Below are 18,404 nucleotides of genomic sequence, written 5' to 3'. Positions count from 1 at the left end.
ATTTATCGCTGCTCAGCTTTCCAGCTGCATCCCTCCACTCTGCACACCACACAAAGCTCTTAATTCAGGTCCTGGTGTCCTACTCATATAGGGAAGACATGATCAGAAATGGTCAACAGCTTGTTCTGGTCAGCCTCCCCGACACACCCTGAAATCACTGCTCCAGCCCTCCACTGCAGCTGAGCCATATACAAACCACACATGACTGTCATACATATTTTATTACTTCCTTTATTGCTTCAATTGTCATAAATCAGAGGGCCATAACTCACTTTTTAACATAAGGTATATCTTATCATTCTCTGATTCTACATCATTGGTAATAACTGCCTAAATCAAGGAGATTACAATAAATGCTTACACAAGCATCTGACAAAAATCAGTCATAATATAAACTGTAACAGTATTCAGTTTAGAAGAGCTGTTGTGCTCTGAAGTGAAACCTTTAACTGACAGGACACAATTTGTGAAGCTGGGAATATTCTTCATCATGCTTGGATGTATTAAAATTAGTATTATTTGCAGATGGAACAAATATTTTTTATTCTAGGGAAAAAGAGTCACTGGAACTGGTCACTTCAAACATGTGGAAAAAAAGTAGTTTGGTAGGACCAAATTATCATTAAATCTACATAAAACTAAAATTTGTTATTCGGTAAGAATGATGTACAAGTGCACATAGATGGTGTGGAAATTGATACATTTAATAAAAATACATTTCTTGATGTGATAAGAATAGAATAGAATAGAATAGAATACTTTTATTTGTCAATTTCTTCAAATGTACTTGCCATACAAAGGAATTGAAATTACGTTTCACACTGTCCCAAAAAAATGCGTAGGCATTGACAACAATAAGGTGCAGATGCACAACAAAAACAAAAACAGCCCTAACAATAAGATAATAAATAGTAATATAATAATATAAATAGTGCTAAAAGAATACTAAAAATATATATATAGCAGCAGGTGTGTGCAATTGCAATGCAAGTCAGGAATGTTTCAGTTCTTGGTTCAGAGAGTGATAATTGATTAAACAGGATGAAAATAGCAATAAAATATATACATAAGAATATACATAAGAAGCAAAACATATTCAGATTCTCTCCTGTCGATTTCACTGTACAGGGGTTTGGCACAATACTTATGAATGTTCACTATCATTGGCATTGGCTCCCTGTCAAACACGGCATTGAGTTTAAAATTCTGTTGCTTACCTTTAAAATCATGAACAATACTGCGCCGTGCTACCTCATTGAACTCTTTAGTCCATATATCCCCAATCAGGACAATTACTCTTAGTGCAGCTTAGATCCCGGCTAAATACCAGAGGTGACCATGCTTTTGCTCTGCAGCGCCTAGCCTCTGGAACAATCTTCCTGCTTCTATTCGCACCTCTGGTTCCATCCATTTATTTAAATCACAGTTAAAAACTTACCTGTTTGACCGAGCGTTTTTGGTTAGTTAGTGCAGATTCCCTATATTTTATCCCTACGTTATTTATCTTCTCTTGATGTACCACTGTATCAATACCCCCACCTTATATTTCTGAATACTCGGTGATTTTATCTTCTAAATTATGCTCTGATGTTTTATTTCTTATTTTATGTGCATTTTTTGTTTAACCAGCGTTTCTCATTTGTTAGCTTATTTGTACTCTGTTATGGTCTTATATCTGTTGTTTTTAACCTTGTTCTGAATCACTTTGGTGTACCTTCGGTTTTAAATGTGCAATATAAATAAAGTTGTATTGTATTGTATTGTAATATTATCAACGTTGCAAAATATGTGTGCACGTGTTTATATACAAGCACATACACAAATTCGTGATATGACATGACATAGAAAGGTGATGACTGGTGAGGAGTAGGATGAGGACTTCTTTCTACTTCTTTAATTACCGTTTTCCTTGTTTAGTTTTTGTATTATCGTAACGTGTTCAAAATAAAGCCTCATCCAATAAGTTCTATATATCTAAAATTAATCATTGGGTAAAAAAAAATATTAAAAGTGTTTTCAAATGTCTCAAAACTTTAAAAAAAATTAAGTTTTTCGTTTTTTCTTATTTCTTTCTTTTTTTTTTCTTTTGGGGGGGGGGGCGCAAAACAAGATCCCGCCGCAGTGACAGAAGTCTCGTGGATCCGGTGCGTCAGTTCATCTGTATTCTCGCGAGATCCAACGAGTTCTTCTCGTCCAGCATGGCAGCGCTGTATGAAGGATACACGTTGTGTGGGCTTGTTCCAGATCAAAATCTGTCAAGTTCAGGCATTCAAGGGATCGAAGAGGAGAGAGATCGCGATCATGTCGTGGTCACGGATTCAACCAGATCAGTGACTCTGTACAAGGTAACGTTTAAAATTAGCTTTCAGGAGGCTCCCCTAACCTGGGCCAGCTGATCAGTGCGACTCGTGTTAGCATCCTCCGGTTTTCTGGCCAGCAGCGTTGGAACCAGAGCGTTAGACGAAACCGAACATGCATTTAAAGCTGTCTTATATCTTATTATGTGTCTTTTAAGTGAAACTCGGCAGTAAATGTTTTACATTGGTTTTGTAAACTTGCTATTCGAATATGACAGTCAAATGTTTGCTAAAGTTAGCTACAGACATCACAAGTCGTGTATACCTTTAAAATGTGACTTCTCTGGGGGGGCAGCTTCAGCGGCTAACTCGTTGTTTTGCATGCGATAAAAACGGCTTGACAATAAGGCTGCATGTCTTATCCTCGTTTTCTCCAACGTGAATGAGCGTGTCAAGCCTCGTTGTTTGGATAACCTAAACGCATTACAGTGTAGTTAAAATAGCTAAAGTTACTGCTGTGTGTGTCCTGAATAAGGTAAACTGTCTATCAGATCTTTATCAAGTCTTTTGAGATCCGTTCACAGCGGTAAAAGATGTGGTTGTAGCAAACAGTCTTTACATAACTCTGCACTGCGTGTGTATGGCTAAATAGAAGCTATGTGAAACATCACCTCTTTATTAATTATCCCTTTGTTTTATGGCCTGAAAGGTGTCAGACCAGAAGCCGCTGGGGAGCTGGACAGTGAAACAAGGACAAAAACTGACGTGCCCGGCAGTCTTCAACTCACAAACCAACGAATATGTGGCAGTAACAGACAACAAGGTAGGCTTTGGTGACTGCTTTGGTTGCTGCAGTGTCTCACTGGACACTTTTATTAGGTACATCTTACTAATACAAAGTTGGAGACTTTTTAGCCTTCAGCACTACTTTAATTCTTCGACAATGTGCTGAAAACATTACTCAGAGGTTTTGGTCTGTATAAACATGACAGTCAAAAGGTGCTTTATTAGATTGAGATCAGGTGACTGTGTGGCCCACTGGGTACAGTAAACTTACTGTAATGTTTAAGAAACCAGTTATAGATGATTTCAGCTTTGTGACATGGGGCGTTATCCTGCTAAAGCAGCCATTGACAGTTAGGTGTACTATGATGAAAAGGGGTGGATATTATCAAGAACAACCATTTAGTTACTATAAAATCGACTTGGGAGCAGAATCAGTCACTATAGGCACAATAGGTAAACACTATTTTATTTTGTGAAGGGCCAGTATCAGTCAAAAAAAAAGTCTATCGGCCAACATATATGTGCATCCCTCTTTCAATAGGCAGTATCTGTATTTCGTATATGAGATCAGTTCAAAGATGTCTCCAGTGATCTGCGTTTTCAGAATAAATTTTCATGTTGTAATGTTTTTGATGTTGTTTCTTTAAGGTGATAAGAATTTGGAAGGAAGATGACATACTATTGGACAAAGCCTTCAAAGCAACAGTAAGTCCGAACATATACATTGATGTAGACAGTAGACAGCCACCCCGCTTCTACCACCAAGAACAGAAATGAAGACTACAACAAAACACACAATCCCAGCTCTAAGGGTATCTCCTCTCCACTGGTGTAAATATTTTAGTACAGATTGTTGTAGAGTCCACTGCTCACCGTCTCCACAGCAAGACTGGTTTTAATAGTTTAATTATTTTATATAGCACATTTAATTACAACAGGAGCGTTGACCAAAGTGCTGTACAAGAATACAACGTGCATAATAAAACAACTTAGAGTATTAAAAGCAAACACCAAATATGAATTAACAAACAACTCTCATGCTGTATTAAAAGCCAGTAAATAAAAATGCGTTTTAAGATAAGATTTAAAAAGATTGACAGTATGAGCCTGTCTGATGTACTTAAGACTTGGAGAGAGCAACAAAACACATAAGAACCACTGTAGACCTGCTGATGATGTTAAATTGCACATTGCTCCTAAAATTCTCAGTGGTATTTAGAGCAATTAACCTGAAAATAATGAATTAACTAGTGTGTTATTGACAGACGTGAACACTTCTGCCTTTTCCGTGTGCTTTTTCTCCAGGTTTCTTCAGATGTCTGGAAGGTTCACTGTACACATGGAGGGGAGCCTGTGGTCTTGTTTCAGAGAGGAGCTGTGAGACTGCTGGACTCTCTCCTTGCTGCTCCGCAGCAGCCCATAGAGGAGGTGCTAGCTCAAGAAGAAGCCATCAGGTCGATGTCATTTGGCAAACTTTATGTTGACCTTATTCTAGAGCTGTACTTGAGTGCAACATGTTAACTTTTAACCCCCCCCCCCCCCCCCCCCTTTTTTTTTTTTTTTCTCTGCAGGTGGAGCACCATCATAGTGGCAGAGACCCAGCAGTTTATCATCATCACAACTGAACAGGTAAAATACTTGATGGGCTAAAAGTTTCAAGTGGATTTAGTTTTAAGTGCTCATTGCTTTTGCAACACAGCTAATGTCCTTGCTTTTGCCCAACATGACTGTCACTGTCTCCCCGCAGAAAGGAGAGCATTTTCTCTACTTGCAGAGACTGAACCCTAACTCTGTACAGAGGTACCGGCTTGAGAGAGAAGAACCTGGTCTCTCCCCGCTGAGCTTCTCTGCCACTTACAGGGATAAGCACATCTGCCTCCTTTATCTCTGTAAGCCACACTTTCCTGTCAGAACATTTTGAATGTTGGTGCTTGAGGCCATATGCTATGGAATTTGGAAAAGATAATTACTGGCACTGTAAGCCAGTTACAGGGGGTGGGAGTGTAAAAACGTACAGCTGTGTTCCTTCATCAGGGTCATCAACAATTATAAAAATGTGACTTTAAAAAAAAATGACATCCCTTAAGTAACTAAGTTTAAACTTGTACTCAAAAGGCCCCTAGTCCCCCTCCTCTGAACAGTACTGCTGAGCTGATTTGGGACACTTTTGAAGGATTAGCAGTTTAAAATAAGACGTGTAGTGAAGGTCCACTACTGTGAATAAGATCCCCTTTGCTCTCTCACTTCAGTTAGTTGTGAATGCACTCTTCTCCAATTGCTCACAGTTTGATAATCTGATGTAAATAAGTGGTGCACTCTACATGTATGAAGCTAAATTACACAAACACACAGTTGGTGAGGTATGCAGTATGTAGTATTGCTAATGTTTAAACATTTCTCTCACATTTAGACCCTAATGGTCACGTGTACCAGAGTGTGCTCTCCGTGCGGGGCCTCGGGACTGAAGAGGGGGTCCAGGCCTTACCCCTGCCCCGTAGCCTGCTGCTGGGTCTTCCTGTTGGTGATGGCCAGCTGGAGGCAGCGTCGGCCATGGCTCTGGATGAAGCCCATGTAGCTGTTGTTGGGGTTCCACATCCCTCTGCTGGAGGTGGTAAAGGTAAATGCTGTTAAATTACAATATCTAAAATAAAGATCTTTAACTCCTCTACAAGTACCATACTGTGCATGGCAAATCCTCTTGAAATTAGTCTTTTATATATCAAGGCTTTCAGTAAGCCCTTGTAGGGAGTTGGCATGGAAACAGCGGCTTTATTTTTTAGTAGCACAGTTATCATACTGATGAAATGTAGAGCTGTTATTTTCCTACCTGCTTGTCTTTTATGTCTTAGTTAATCAGTTAAAAAAACGTAAAACTCAACTCTGCTTGTTTAGTCTTAGCTAGTTATTTCTTCTCTTTTTGCCAAGATCACAAATAATAGTAATAGCGGTGTAAACAGCTATCACTTGATGCTATGTTGTTTTGCCCTTTGTTTTTAAGTAATTAAATATAGTAAATAATGGGTTAGCTGGCCTAAATGTGGTTTCTAGTGTCTGGATTTTATTCAGTGGCTAAAGAAAAGTTCTGAAGCTGAAGTGGTTTTGCAGGTTGAAGTTATTAGAACTGAAATGAATGCTTGGTTAACATGCTAGCTTTCTGGCCTAAAAGATATCTGTCAGATCAAAAATGAAGTATCTGATCTGGGTGTCTGTAGTTCCTGAATGTCTCTCTGCCTGTGTTATTTTAGACTTTCTTTGCATCTGGAATACCAACTTTCAGACGCTTCAGGCTGGAAAAGAGATGGCTGGAAAGATCTACGGACAGGTAGGAATGCATTGACCCAAACAGAATATAAAGTTTGTTTATTTATTTAACTGTCCTGGTTTTTGACTAGGATGAAGCAATAAATTTTAAAGCAATAATGCTACTCAGAAATTGTGACTTACATTAGTGCTAAGTCATCATTCACAATAGTAAAGCCTAATCTTTAAAAGTGACTGATTACTTCATACTCACACGACAGCAATCACACGTGCTCAGGCTTCATTGTTATTAAGTGTGGGCCAAGGTTCCCTGTCCTTCCAGCTGCTGGGTGCTGATGGAGGACTGTATGACTTTGGTAGAGCACTGTGTCTGCACTCCACTGTGACGGGGCTCACTGTCCCTTCTCACAACTTTATAGCAGTTTACAATCTTAAAACCAGTGTATTAGACACAAATATGTAGCAACAGTTTTGAACTATGTCTGCATCATCTTTATGTTGATTTTATTGTCTCTCATACAGCTTTGGAGTTATTCCAACAAGGTATTTATTCCACATGGGAAAACCCTCTCCATTATACCCTTCGAGTGCCCCAAATCTTCTCTTGCCTCTGCCCTGGGAAAATTAAAACATACAAAGACTGAAGGTGAGCTGAATCAAACATGTTATACTCTCGCTCGACTCAAAATTATATCTCTGATTCCCATTTTTACATGAGAAATTGTGTTCACTCAATACTCCTTTGTTTGTTTTTTAACCACAGAGTCGAAGACTCCGAATTCTGTGCCGTCTTGGAATAACATTCTTCACGGTGAAAAAGCTCAGCCCTCAAAATCTGCAGAAACGAGGAGGACGGTAAGTTGGATAAGTGTTTTTGCGAACTGTGAGTTTGTCATTGTCCACACTCTTGCAGAGACGAACGGCTTATGGCAGAAGCCTTAACATTGTTCCTGTTTGTAAAACCTTTATATAAAAGAGTTATATAATATGATAATAGAAAACATGTTTCTTTGTCGTTCTGTTTAAATCTCTAATGACATTAAAAGAAAAAATAATGTTGCATAACATTTGGAATTACTGAAATAAGGTACTCTAAATAGTAAGAAGAAATATTACGAACTACTGAAAAAATATAGTAATATTTATTTATTAAACTTATCTGTGAGACACCAGTGTTGTGTGGTAGATCCTTAATTTGATTCTTCTGTTTTTCCATACAGAGAACGACCCGTAAGTCCCAGTCAACAACTAATTTAACAACTGACCAAGTATTAGAGCTCATCAAGGTAAAAACGTGACTTATTTTTATGACACAGCTTTCGTTCTGTATGCTTCAGCGCAACAGAATTATACCAAACAATTCTGAATTTAAAAAATATATTTATTTTCCCTCTTAGACAGCACCAGTGGAAGAGATCCAGAAAGAGGTGGAGGGGTTCCTGACCAGGGCAGAGTTCCAGGACCTGCAGCCCTCAGTGGGACAGCTTGCATTAACCCTCGTGTCCCGGAGTCTTGCCGATCCAGCCTTCTACTCTTCTAGCACGCTGGCACAGCTGGTTCACACTCGGTGCCTTTGCCACAGGTATGTATGGCAAGTGAGATAAGGTAGATGGAAAAAATATTGACTCTCAAAACTCTTTTAGTGTGTAGAATTTATTTTATATTCTTTTAATGTAGTTTACATTTTTAATAAGGTACCATAAAATAGGTTTGTACTCTAATGTGGGAAACATGAAGGAAACCCCAAACTGTTTTCTTGCATACAGATGGAAATATTCAACGAGTGAGCAATTGAATATAACTATGTGCCGTCATTGCATTCAACAGTGTGTGTCCTGACCTTGTGCTTCTGGCCCTTGAGAAGAAGGATTACTTCCTGTGTCAGCTCTGCTTGCAGTTCTTCCCTGACATTCCTGAAGCTGTTACCTGTGCCTGCCTGAAGGCATTCATCAGGTAAGACAGGCTGTTTTTAACTGTGCAACAACTTATGTACAAATTCCAGTTTATGGACAGTAAGTGATCTGCCAGTGTCCTTTGCATGCTAACGGTATTCTTACTTTTGGTATGCATACAGTTGCAGTAGTATTTTAAAGTGGACTTCCATGTTTGTCCTTATCTCTGCCACATATACACTCACTGGAGACACTGTTAAGTATACCAAAGTAGTACCAGGAATCCCCTTTTGCCTTCAGAACTGCCTTACGTAATTCTTTGTGGCGCAGATTCAAAAAGGTCCTGGAAATGTCCCTTTGAGAGTTTGGTCCGTATTGGCATAAGAGGATCACATAGTTGCTGCAGATTTGTTGGCTGTACATCCATCCTGTCTCTCTACATGCCAAAGGTGTTCTGTTGGGTTGAGCTGTGGTTACTGTGGAGCCCATTGGAGTACAGTAAACTCACTATCATGTTAAAGAAACCAATTTGAGATGGTTTGAGCTTTTTGCCATAGAATCCATTAGCACAGGGCGATATGACCAAAGATATTTATCACGATATACATTTGAAAATTTTGCGACAACGATATAACTGACGATATAATTGACACTAGACAAAACACTTTACAACTCCACAACTTTATTAGTGCAAAAAACCCATCAATGTATTTTCACTTAAAGAAGCAGCTGTTTTTTATGAAGTTATATAAAAATTCAACAGTGCAAATGCAAATTCCTTGCTGACAGTTTAACCAAAAGGCATTTCCAGTGGAAATTGTCCGACATATCCTCAGCATAACCATGTATAATATCCACAAAACTTAAAAGAGGTTACGCACACACAACACTGTAATATTATGTTGAAGCACAGTACGTATCACTCCGCGAGGCTCCTGCCTACGGTAGCCGTAATGCTCCAACAATCCATCAAGCGGTGCAGGTTCGTAGCTTAGCAAAGTCGTACTAAAACATCTGACAGATTTTCAAGCGCCGTGTACGACATAAAATCGTTTCGAGGTCAGTAAACGCAACCAGAATTGATACATAAGCCCCACGGGATTATAAGGGGCACTGTCGATTTTCAGAAAAATCAAAGGATTGATTTGAAGTGTGCCGTATTTTCCAAAAAACACGGTAATAACGACCTGCTCGCTAGCATGCTCTACCAAAAATAGTGCTTTGTTGTGTGTCTGATGGACGAAAGCTAAACCAGTTCCATACCACTGAAGTTGCAGCATTTTTTACAAACCAGTTCTGGTTCATCTGTTTCATTCAACGATCTGCGTTCGCCCTTCTCATTCTCCATCACCGCCATGCTTTTTCCGCCATGTGCGTATGAAAACAAAGGCACTGCGCATGCGCGTTTTACCCATATTCTATCGCGATATTTCATTTTCTTATCGTTGCCCAACATTATACTGGTATTACCCTGAATGTTATGATATGGCCCAGCCCTAGAATCCATCTTATAGTGAAGTAATAAATGCATTAAAAAAATCCAAACGGCATTGTGTATAACAGCAAAGCTATGATTTCCTCATTCTGACCTGATGACCTGCTTCATTTGAACTTTAGCAAGTCTTCTTGACCATGTATGTTTGCCTAAATACAGTGAGCAGCTGCCAAGTGATTGGCTGTTTAGATGTATGGAAGTGGCTGGTGAGTGTATCTCAAATGCAGGTGACTTTAACATGGCCATCTCAGCCACACACCTCTCACTAAAAGCAGAGAAACTCCACCCACCTGACATTCAAGCCTGCTTGTGAGATGCAATGAGTCTGAAGAAAGTAGCCTCAAAGGGCAAGGAGTTAAAATGTCTCATTTCAGAACGCTGCGGGTAAGCATAAGATAAATGATTATTATGAACTGTGAATCATGCATAGCTACCCTAGTGGAGTACGAGAATCTAAATTTAGAGATGGGAATTGGGATTATAGGTTCCCTTTAATAATCTGATTCGTGGCCTGACATAGCATTATGTTCTATTAATGCAAGTTGTTTTTGTTCTGTTTCATGCAGTATACCAGATGTTGATGCAGAGAAGGTGAGCCTGGAGCCTGACAGCGTCGAGTTTATGGAAAACCTAATCACGAGAGATCGTGCAGAGGCTGGCTTGCAGAATGGTTTTAGCCCCACTTCGTCAGTCGTCAATGACCGTCAGACCAGAGCTGAAGACGTGAAGAAGAAGGCCTCAGCTCCTTCACAACTCAGTTGTCCAGTGGGATTACACAAGGCTGTTCTAATGTATCCTCCCAGCACTCAGACATCGTCACCATTCTGTTCTGTTGTCCTCACAGCTTCTTGCATTCAGCTTAAATATCCGACAGTCTTTGTTGTTAGTTAAGCTGCAGTTTTGCAAAGTGGTTGTGTAATAATTTAAATGTAAAAATGCATGAAAATCTAAAAGTATTGGGTCTTAACTGGAGCTGCATAGAAATGAGATCTTGCAGACACCGTACAGTGACACCTTTCTCCTCCCACACCTAAAAGATCTTTCCTCTCAACATGTCATGGTAAGTAACTGCTATCAAATTATTCCACTTCTCTAAAAAAAACTAGACAGTGCTTTAATCCCAAACAACTCTGATATTTGCCATTTTCTTTTTCTTCCAACCAGCTTTTCCTCCAGTACCTGCAATTTCTATACCTAAAATATTCCCAGGATGCTTTCCCACAGATGGAGGGATTTAGATCACCAAGTCTGAGTCAGGTTTGTATCTGTGTCCAAATAAGCAATTAGGATGGCTTTGCTTTACATGCAGTCTTCCAAGTTACAGTTTATTGAACACTTGATGTAAGCACTCAGTGCACTCTAAAAATTGCTTACCAAACTGTTGAATTTAGCAATTTGTGGAACCTCCATTGGAAGGAGGTGTTTCATGGAGCACTTTACAGCACAAGCACGAGGAGGGAATTTGGATCGTTCCTGCCCACAAAATCATTTCAGTTCATCAGTACTTTTAGGGCCGATTTAAATGAAAAGCACCTTTCAGGCCATCCCACAAATGTCTAGCTGGCATTTGTGAAACTTTCCAAACTTTATTTCTTCATTTAATTGTGTGATTAGACATCTTTGTCTTGGCTTAAGGGGCTAAAAGTTGTATCTTAATGACGAGGTGTTGACCCATTGCTTGGTATGATCCATTCTTTAAAAGAAGCACGATTGGTTGATTAAATTAAATCTAAGCAGTAATGGGCAGAATGGAAAAATAAGTACTCTTTTGTGAGTCAGTTGGGGGGGAAATTTTTGTGTTATTGATTTAAGTGGGAAATGTGAGCAAACCTGCAATGAGATCAGCCTCAAACATTATCACAATCTAACCCGCAGCATTTGGAGAATATTTCTCCTGGCTCATTTGCCTCGGATGTCGAAGCTAGGAGTGATGCCACTCATGACACGAGAGCATTCAAACAGCCTAGTTGTAAACGCAAGAAAAAATACAATTTGTTTAGTTGGTTAGCACACAGTTTTACAATTTCTTTTGCTTGCACCACTGCCGTCTTGATTTGGGGTTGGTGGGGCTGCTCCGACTGGAGGGGGCATTGCAGTTGAAAATTTCTACCACAAACTCATGTTCTATAAATGGACTGCACCGTAGTTGTTGAAGTATAGAAGTGAATTGAGCCTTGGTGTTGCCGTTGAGAAATAGCAATTCTAATGGTGGCAGATTTCAATATGTCGGTCAACTATAATCCCACAATTATATTTAGGGTTTATAAAGACAGCTGTCTCTCCAGTCTTATCTCCATCTACTTGTCTCCATCTGTGGACTATAAAAAAATTTTAAAAAAATGAAAGAGGTCAGATATTTTCTTGCATGAGTGAATCCGTCAGCGCACCTTAAATATTGGTGCAACAGCTTTGACAAATCAGCTTGTCTGAATAATTTAAATAGTGATACTTTGAGTTTAAAAAGATGAACTGGATTGCATGAAATCTGTGTATTCCCTCTGTTGATGGGTGAAACAGGTGATGGTGTAGAGTTGTTCAGGGTCTTTGGCATTTTCTCCTCTACTTAAGAAACCCAGGAGCCTCTAAATGCCTGTGAATAACCTTTGTTTTTACCAGCCTGTAGTCCAGACCTCAAAGGGAAATGATTAAAAATCATAATAAATGTAATAATTTTCCTATAAATGTGTCACTGAGAGCAACTGTTAGTACTTAGACTCACATCTTTGGAAATTATTTATGCCTCACTCCTAATGTTTCTCTAAAGCTTCTTCCCAAGGCCCTGTAAAAGTTGTTGTGATAAAGGTATTGTTCCCACCAACCACCCTTTACATAGTTTTTAAAGAAATCTTTAGCACAGAGGTTCAGTTAGGTTTTCCAACCTGTAGTGTGGATGATTATTTCATTTGTTGAATAAAGATGTGAAAAAATTGACTGTTATTGGTTTAGTCAGATTGAGGTTGCTTATAAATACGACTTAGATGAAGCTCAGACTGCATTTTATTAGAACTCAACACATAAAAAACAATAATGCCAGGGTTCCTTGCAGCTGTGTCAGTGCAGCTATTATCTGTACGCCAAGAAATATTAAGTGACAGAAAAAACATTTTATCAACCATGCTGACAGATTTTCCTGTATGGATGCTGTGGACCTATTTTCACCTGGGTGTGGGTTAGTTCTCCCACGGCACATACACGCAGTGTAAACATTTACAAGAGAGATTAAAAGAAATGCAATCACTGGAGACGCACGATTTTTATTGCGCTTGTAATTATTTATGCCTGAATAATAAAAATACTTTACTGGAGTTTGGCACAAAATTGTTGTACACAAATTATTGAATGCAAAAAATCTGGTTTTCCTGTTGGAGCAAAACAAGAAAAGAAGAAAAAGAAATGCTCACTGTGCGTTGCTTTGTTTGATTGTAGATCATGGATTGGGTGTGTTTGCTGTTGGATGCTCATTTTACGGTGCTAGTAATGACTCCAGAAGCTAAAGGCTTGCTGCTGAACCTCCACAGATTTGTTAAATCTCAGGTAACAAACAGTTATTCCTTTTATCTGCTCAGTAATCAGCTGCATGTTAATTTTAATAATACCTATTTTGTGTGTCAGCATTGTGCTTATTACTGCAAGCTTATTTTAAAAAATGCTTTCTTGTATCCTCAGGTGAGACTGGTTTCTGAGCTTGGAAAAATTGAGGGAAGCCTTCAAGAACTCCGTAAAATGAAGGCGAAGGAGAGCATCGGACAGTACTCCATTGAAATCATTGAGCTGTTTTAGAATGTGTACAAAATAATTTTAATCATTCATAACACCATCTTCTTCCAACCTTTTAGATAAAATGATTTCACGGTTATTATTCTTGAGTGCTTTTTTTTGCCACAGACGTTTGCTATCCAGATGTGTAGGCCTTGAAAAAGTTGCGGCTCTCTTTTAACCATGTTTTAACTTGTTTAAGTCGTCAAAATATTTGACAATTCGCTTAATTTCTGGTTTTGTAAAAGTTTAATGCAGAAGCCACCTCATGCAACAGTATGGTGTGAGATTGTAATGTTAATATTGGGGCTTTGCCTTTAGAACTGTGAGAGTTGATGACTTATTTTTGTATGTGTCATTACACAGCTGAAAACTGTTGTGAAAACCTTTTATGTTTAATATTAAAAAAGATGATGAACACATGTGAATTCATTTGTCTTTATTTTTATTAAAAGCTGCTGTCAGATATCAGCTTAATTAAAGTTTTAGGTTTAAAAGTTTGTAGTGTTCATTTTGACTAAGATTAAAATATCACTTTCATTAAGTGTACTAAAATATATAAATATATATAATGTACTGTATGTGGAAGTAGGTGAAAAGAAAACTGTTATGGCTGTTACTGAGGGTGAGCATTTAGCAAGATTTTGAGTGAAACTCCAGTTGAATTGTAGTTTTCTTCCATCAATGAATGTGGTGCTAAAAAGTAAAGATGAATAAATCTAGATGAGGGCAATCGATTGGTGTTTCCATTATTTCCCGCCAATAATCAACGCAAACTTATCTTCGTGGTGAAAGAAAAGAACGATTCGTTGTCGGCAGGATTCGAACCTGCGCGGGGAGACCCCAATGGATTTCTAGTCCATCGCCTTAACCACTCGGCCACGACAACCGTTACTCACACATGTCTATTAGAACCAATATCACACTACACAACCACGTAGCTATTGCCTAGTTGAGTTTTGTATTACAGGATAATATGAGGTAAAAAAAAGACACTTTTCTGTATGTTTAGCCGTTCTGCGGTAAGGTTATGTTCCGTCTGCTGGTGAATTAGCAATCCAAAGTGACAGAAAAAACGGACAGAAAAGATTAAAAAATCAAGTTAACCTATACAAGTTGTAAAGTCAACCCAGAGGGTAACAAGTTACAACTATTACGCTGTACATACTGTACATACTTTAAAGGCTAATAAGCACTACTACTTTTTAAGTTAACTGACTACACTGGCAAACAATGCGTAACGATTTTAAAGTTATATAATATACATTCGTATCTTAAATAAATTGCAGCTGCTCTCACACATTCGTGGTATTTTCAAAGTGATTGGTGTGTGGTATTAACTTTAATGAGCGCATATTTGTGTCCATGTACAAGAGCTTAATGTCGGACGCATTATCTTCTCGCCTCGCTTTGCAGTGACGACGATGGCGACAGGGCCGAAAATGAATTATTATGTTTTACTGAGTGCACTCAACCCACCTGAGATTAAAACCACACAACAGAAGCACCAAACACTAATAAAGTACTATTGACGGACAGCTTTTGCATGGATAACCAATTTTATGAACTAGCACGGCAATTTCGTCTATTGTGGAATAGTGAGTCACGTGATCTCGAATAGACTCAGGCCTGCTAAGATCAAGTTCGAGAATGACGCTATCACTTCCGTGTATGCTACAGCGACGTCCTTAAGGCGAAATCGCTTAAATCTCTTTTTTTAAATGTATGGCCTCCCACTGTGGCATTAAAAATAATATTCTGCATTTTAAACGGCTGCTCTGCTCTGTTCAACTGGGTATATAGTCAGTGTTTTAATTTTTTGCTTTTAGTTGCTTTTATTTTGAAGGAGCTAGCGCTCTACGTCTGCTTTGAGCCACTGTTAACCTGAGTTTTAGCTTGACGCAGTTTTGGGGCCTGCTGTGTTTTCAACGGAGGGAGAGTGGTGAAGAAAAATGGCGTCTGCAGGCGACCCAGAGCGGGACACCGGCCATTCAGTTTGAGCTTTCCGCTCACAAATAGAGACTGGGGGTTGGTGGGGACCTATCTGGAACCGTCGCCAGATCTGTTGGCCTTTTCTTCCCCGTTTTTCTCCGGTGTGCGTCGCTCGTTCAAGCAGCGAGATTGAAGCGGAACAGAAGATACTCTCTCCCACAATGAGAGGGAGAAGAGGAAGGCCGCCCAAACAAGCAGCAGTGATGCGGGAAGGTTCACCCGGGCCAGTCCGTGGCTCTCGAGGCGGCAGGAGTAGAGGGATGCGTGGACGGGGAAGGGGCAGAGGAAGGGGTCGGGGACGGGGTGCAAGTGGGGGTGTTTGTGGCACTGGCTCTGTGGAGGTAGATACAGAAATCTCCGGTCGAGAGAACTTTCATTCGTCCCGGGGCCGCAGGAAAGTTGGAGCCTCCACCACCGCCGCTACCGCTGCATCGCGGGGCAGAGGAGGCAGAGGTAGAGGCAGGGGGTCTAGAGGCGGCCGCGGCAGTAGAGGCGGAGTGAGGCGGCCTCAAACCAAGGTGGTCTACGACGACAACAGCGACGAGGAGGATGATAATTTAAGCTACAGATCAGACGAAGATGAACTCCTGAACGACAACCCTTCGTCGGATCTTGAAGAAGAGGAGGCCTTGGGAAACGACTCTGACTATGTGGAGGAACTACCAGATGATGATGATGCCAGCTACTGTACCGAGAGTAGTTTTAGAAGCCACAGCACACTCGGGAGCACCCCAGGTAAGTTCGTTTGCAGGTGCACGCACTTTAGGAAACCGGGTTTTGCAGTACTTAAAGTGTGCATTATATTTTTAGCTCAGTACAGAAACCAAGCCGCATTGTTCAAAATGGAGCTTGCACTCAGAAACGGGCCTTTGTTTACCCCGTGCTCCTGATCGCTGGTTTGCAAATCTGCTCCACGCTTTAACCGGCTCTCGTGCTTTTGACTTTTGAAGGATCAGCACATTTCTGTTATTAATTTGTAATTAATAAATTTTTTTGTTCGTGCTCTCGTGCACGGTATTACCACGCGCGCTGCCTTGGATTTCTTTTCATACGCACCGAGAAATAGGATGCACGAAAAGCGTTTGTTACTTTATATTCATTCATTCACCTTTTCCCCAAAAATGTGTGCGTATTAATGAAACTTTGTACAAAGAGAGACGCTGTAGCCAAACACGTGTTTTGTAAATATTGTCTCCAGTTTGTAGCGGATTTATCGGGCATTGTTGTGCTTTTTCCACGTGAAGTGCAGTAAGTGTTCGTAGTAAAAGAGCAGTTTAAAGATTTTTATGCACAGTCGGTAGACCTTACTCAGGCTTTTTACAGGGCATTTGCACAAGACATATTTTCGTTCATATTGCTGCCAAATGAGTTTGACAGGCGTTTGTTTTGAAGAGAACCGCTCTTTCTTTCACTTGTTGCAAACTGCAGCTCATTACGTAGTCGACGTTACCATAGTAACCACTCATGTTTATCAATTAAGGGCTTTGAATTCATCTCTTTTCCACTTAATGATCACTTTAATAAAGTTGTGCGCGCAAAAATTTGTTGACACTCCTGTAATGCAATGCAATGCATTAGAAACAGTATGCCAACTACTGGAAGTAATTCTAGATAGGATTAGGAGGACTCAGGAGTGCATTCCAGTATGTCCAACAGCACAAGCTTGTGCTTATGCAGATCTCTGAAAAGAAATAATAGAATTTGGATTTTATTCTTTTACATATAAATATTTTTTCCACTTTTGTCTGCAGTGGTCAGGATTCATTTTTCAAAGGATACACCCATAATTTTCGACTTTCTATTAATCTGTTTACTTTTGCTATAGATGTGTGAACATGGCAGCATTGTGTCCCTACCCTGAATGTGCTTTCGAAGGACTAATAGCAACAGACAAGCATCATTCAGTCCACTGGCTGACACATATTGTAAATTCAAACACATTGCATATGCCAGTCCACCATTTGTGGACTCAATCCCTGTGTTTGATGCTCAGTTAAACCTCCTGCCTGCCGTTATTGGACCATTTAATTGTTTTATTGCTGTAGTCTCTGTTTACCCATCACCTCTAAACCACAGTACAATATCAGGCCAACCATACATACAGCTGCTAAAAAGTGACTAGCACACTTACACCAATTGTACAGTATGACAGGCAATGCTGATAATCGAGTTATTTATTTGGGTTTTGAAAGAAAACCTCATGTCAAACTTAAGAGCCTGTGAGATCTGCACGCACTATTGTGTATTCATGTAATGCAAATGTTATAAAAACAGTGTACTTAAAGTAATACTACACTGATTATACATATTTAATACATCCAGTGGGATAAAAACAATGACTTACAAATAATTTAAAGCCTACATATAAAAAATAGTCTTAAAAAATCATATCATACTTTTTAATCACGTGTTTGAAAGGCGGAAGTTGGGGCAAAGAAAGACTGGAAAATGCCTGGAGGAAAAAGGAGTTTGTAGAACATCTCACAACTAATGATGTTAATGTTTGTAACATGGGTGGCTATAAAGCATCCCCAGGAGACTGAGTCTTGATCAAATATAGGGAGGGTTTGAGCACTCTGCAAGACTGTATGGACAAAATAGTAAAGAATTTGTGCATAATTAAATTCAAATACTCGAGGAATCTGGTGAAATCTCTGTATGCCGTGGATGAGGCCAAAAAGCAATAGGAGTGGCCATGACGGCGAAATGCATTTTTAAAGAAACCAAAAAAAGAGATGATTTTAGTGTAGAAATGATTGAATGGTCTCAGAAACACTTGTGAACATCAGTGTGATCTTGAACATAGTTTGTCACTGGAGCCCAAAAGTTAAAACTCTACTATGTAAAGAAGGAAAAAAAACCAACCCTCAATAACAAGATCCTGACCTGAAGTCATTTAAGAGTGAGGTGAAGTGGAAAACGGGT

General features: G+C 39.5%; 2 protein-coding genes and 1 non-coding gene across 8 annotated transcripts in view; 2 read left to right on the top strand and 1 right to left on the bottom strand.

Annotated features, from left to right (window-relative positions):
* Positions 1–2,180: 2,180 nt before the first annotated feature.
* On the top strand, positions 2,181–13,909 carry nol11 (nucleolar protein 11). Its single transcript, XM_085459814.1, has 18 exons — positions 2,181–2,345; positions 3,007–3,120; positions 3,732–3,788; positions 4,389–4,537; positions 4,655–4,712; positions 4,831–4,972; positions 5,494–5,700; positions 6,329–6,405; positions 6,867–6,990; positions 7,108–7,199; positions 7,565–7,630; positions 7,742–7,926; positions 8,172–8,297; positions 10,298–10,522; positions 10,713–10,791; positions 10,896–10,988; positions 13,158–13,265; positions 13,398–13,909. Exons 1-18 carry the CDS (start codon positions 2,199–2,201, stop codon positions 13,509–13,511), a joined length of 2,163 nt encoding a protein of 720 aa, XP_085315940.1. The 5' UTR covers positions 2,181–2,198; the 3' UTR covers positions 13,512–13,909.
* Positions 13,910–14,294: 385 nt separating this feature from the next.
* trnas-aga (transfer RNA serine (anticodon AGA)) lies at positions 14,295–14,376 on the bottom strand. Its single transcript has one exon. It is a non-coding gene; the product is annotated as a tRNA-Ser (tRNA).
* A 1,046-nt stretch (positions 14,377–15,422) lies between these two features.
* The window catches only part of LOC146708082 (nucleosome-remodeling factor subunit BPTF-like), a 57,177-nt gene continuing 54,195 nt past the window's right edge, over positions 15,423–18,404 (top strand). For all 6 annotated transcript variants that reach the window (XM_085459810.1, XM_085459809.1, XM_085459806.1 and 3 more), the window contains exon 1: positions 15,423–16,214. In XM_085459810.1, coding sequence (XP_085315936.1) covers positions 15,641–16,214 — 574 coding nt within the window. In that variant the 5' untranslated portion in view covers positions 15,423–15,640. The remainder of the gene's footprint in view (positions 16,215–18,404) is intronic.

This window comes from Copadichromis virginalis, linkage group LG6 (assembly GCF_057382275.1).
Source record: "Copadichromis virginalis isolate Kocher_CV1m ecotype Utaka linkage group LG6, C_Virginalis_male_GT1.1, whole genome shotgun sequence".
NCBI lineage: Eukaryota > Metazoa > Chordata > Actinopteri > Cichliformes > Cichlidae > Copadichromis > Copadichromis virginalis.
The sequence above is the reverse complement of the archived record's forward strand: the minus strand, read 5'-3'. Positions and strand labels throughout refer to the sequence as shown.

Coding starts and splice junctions, on each gene's coding strand:
- nol11 (XM_085459814.1), top strand. CDS start 2,199: ATGGCAGCGCTGTATGAAGGATACACGTTGTGTGGGCTTGTTCCAGAT. Junction 2,346..3,006: donor GATCAGTGACTCTGTACAAG/GTAACGTTTAAA, acceptor ATGGCCTGAAAG/GTGTCAGACCAGAAGCCGCT. Junction 6,991..7,107: donor AAAACATACAAAGACTGAAG/GTGAGCTGAATC, acceptor TTTTAACCACAG/AGTCGAAGACTCCGAATTCT.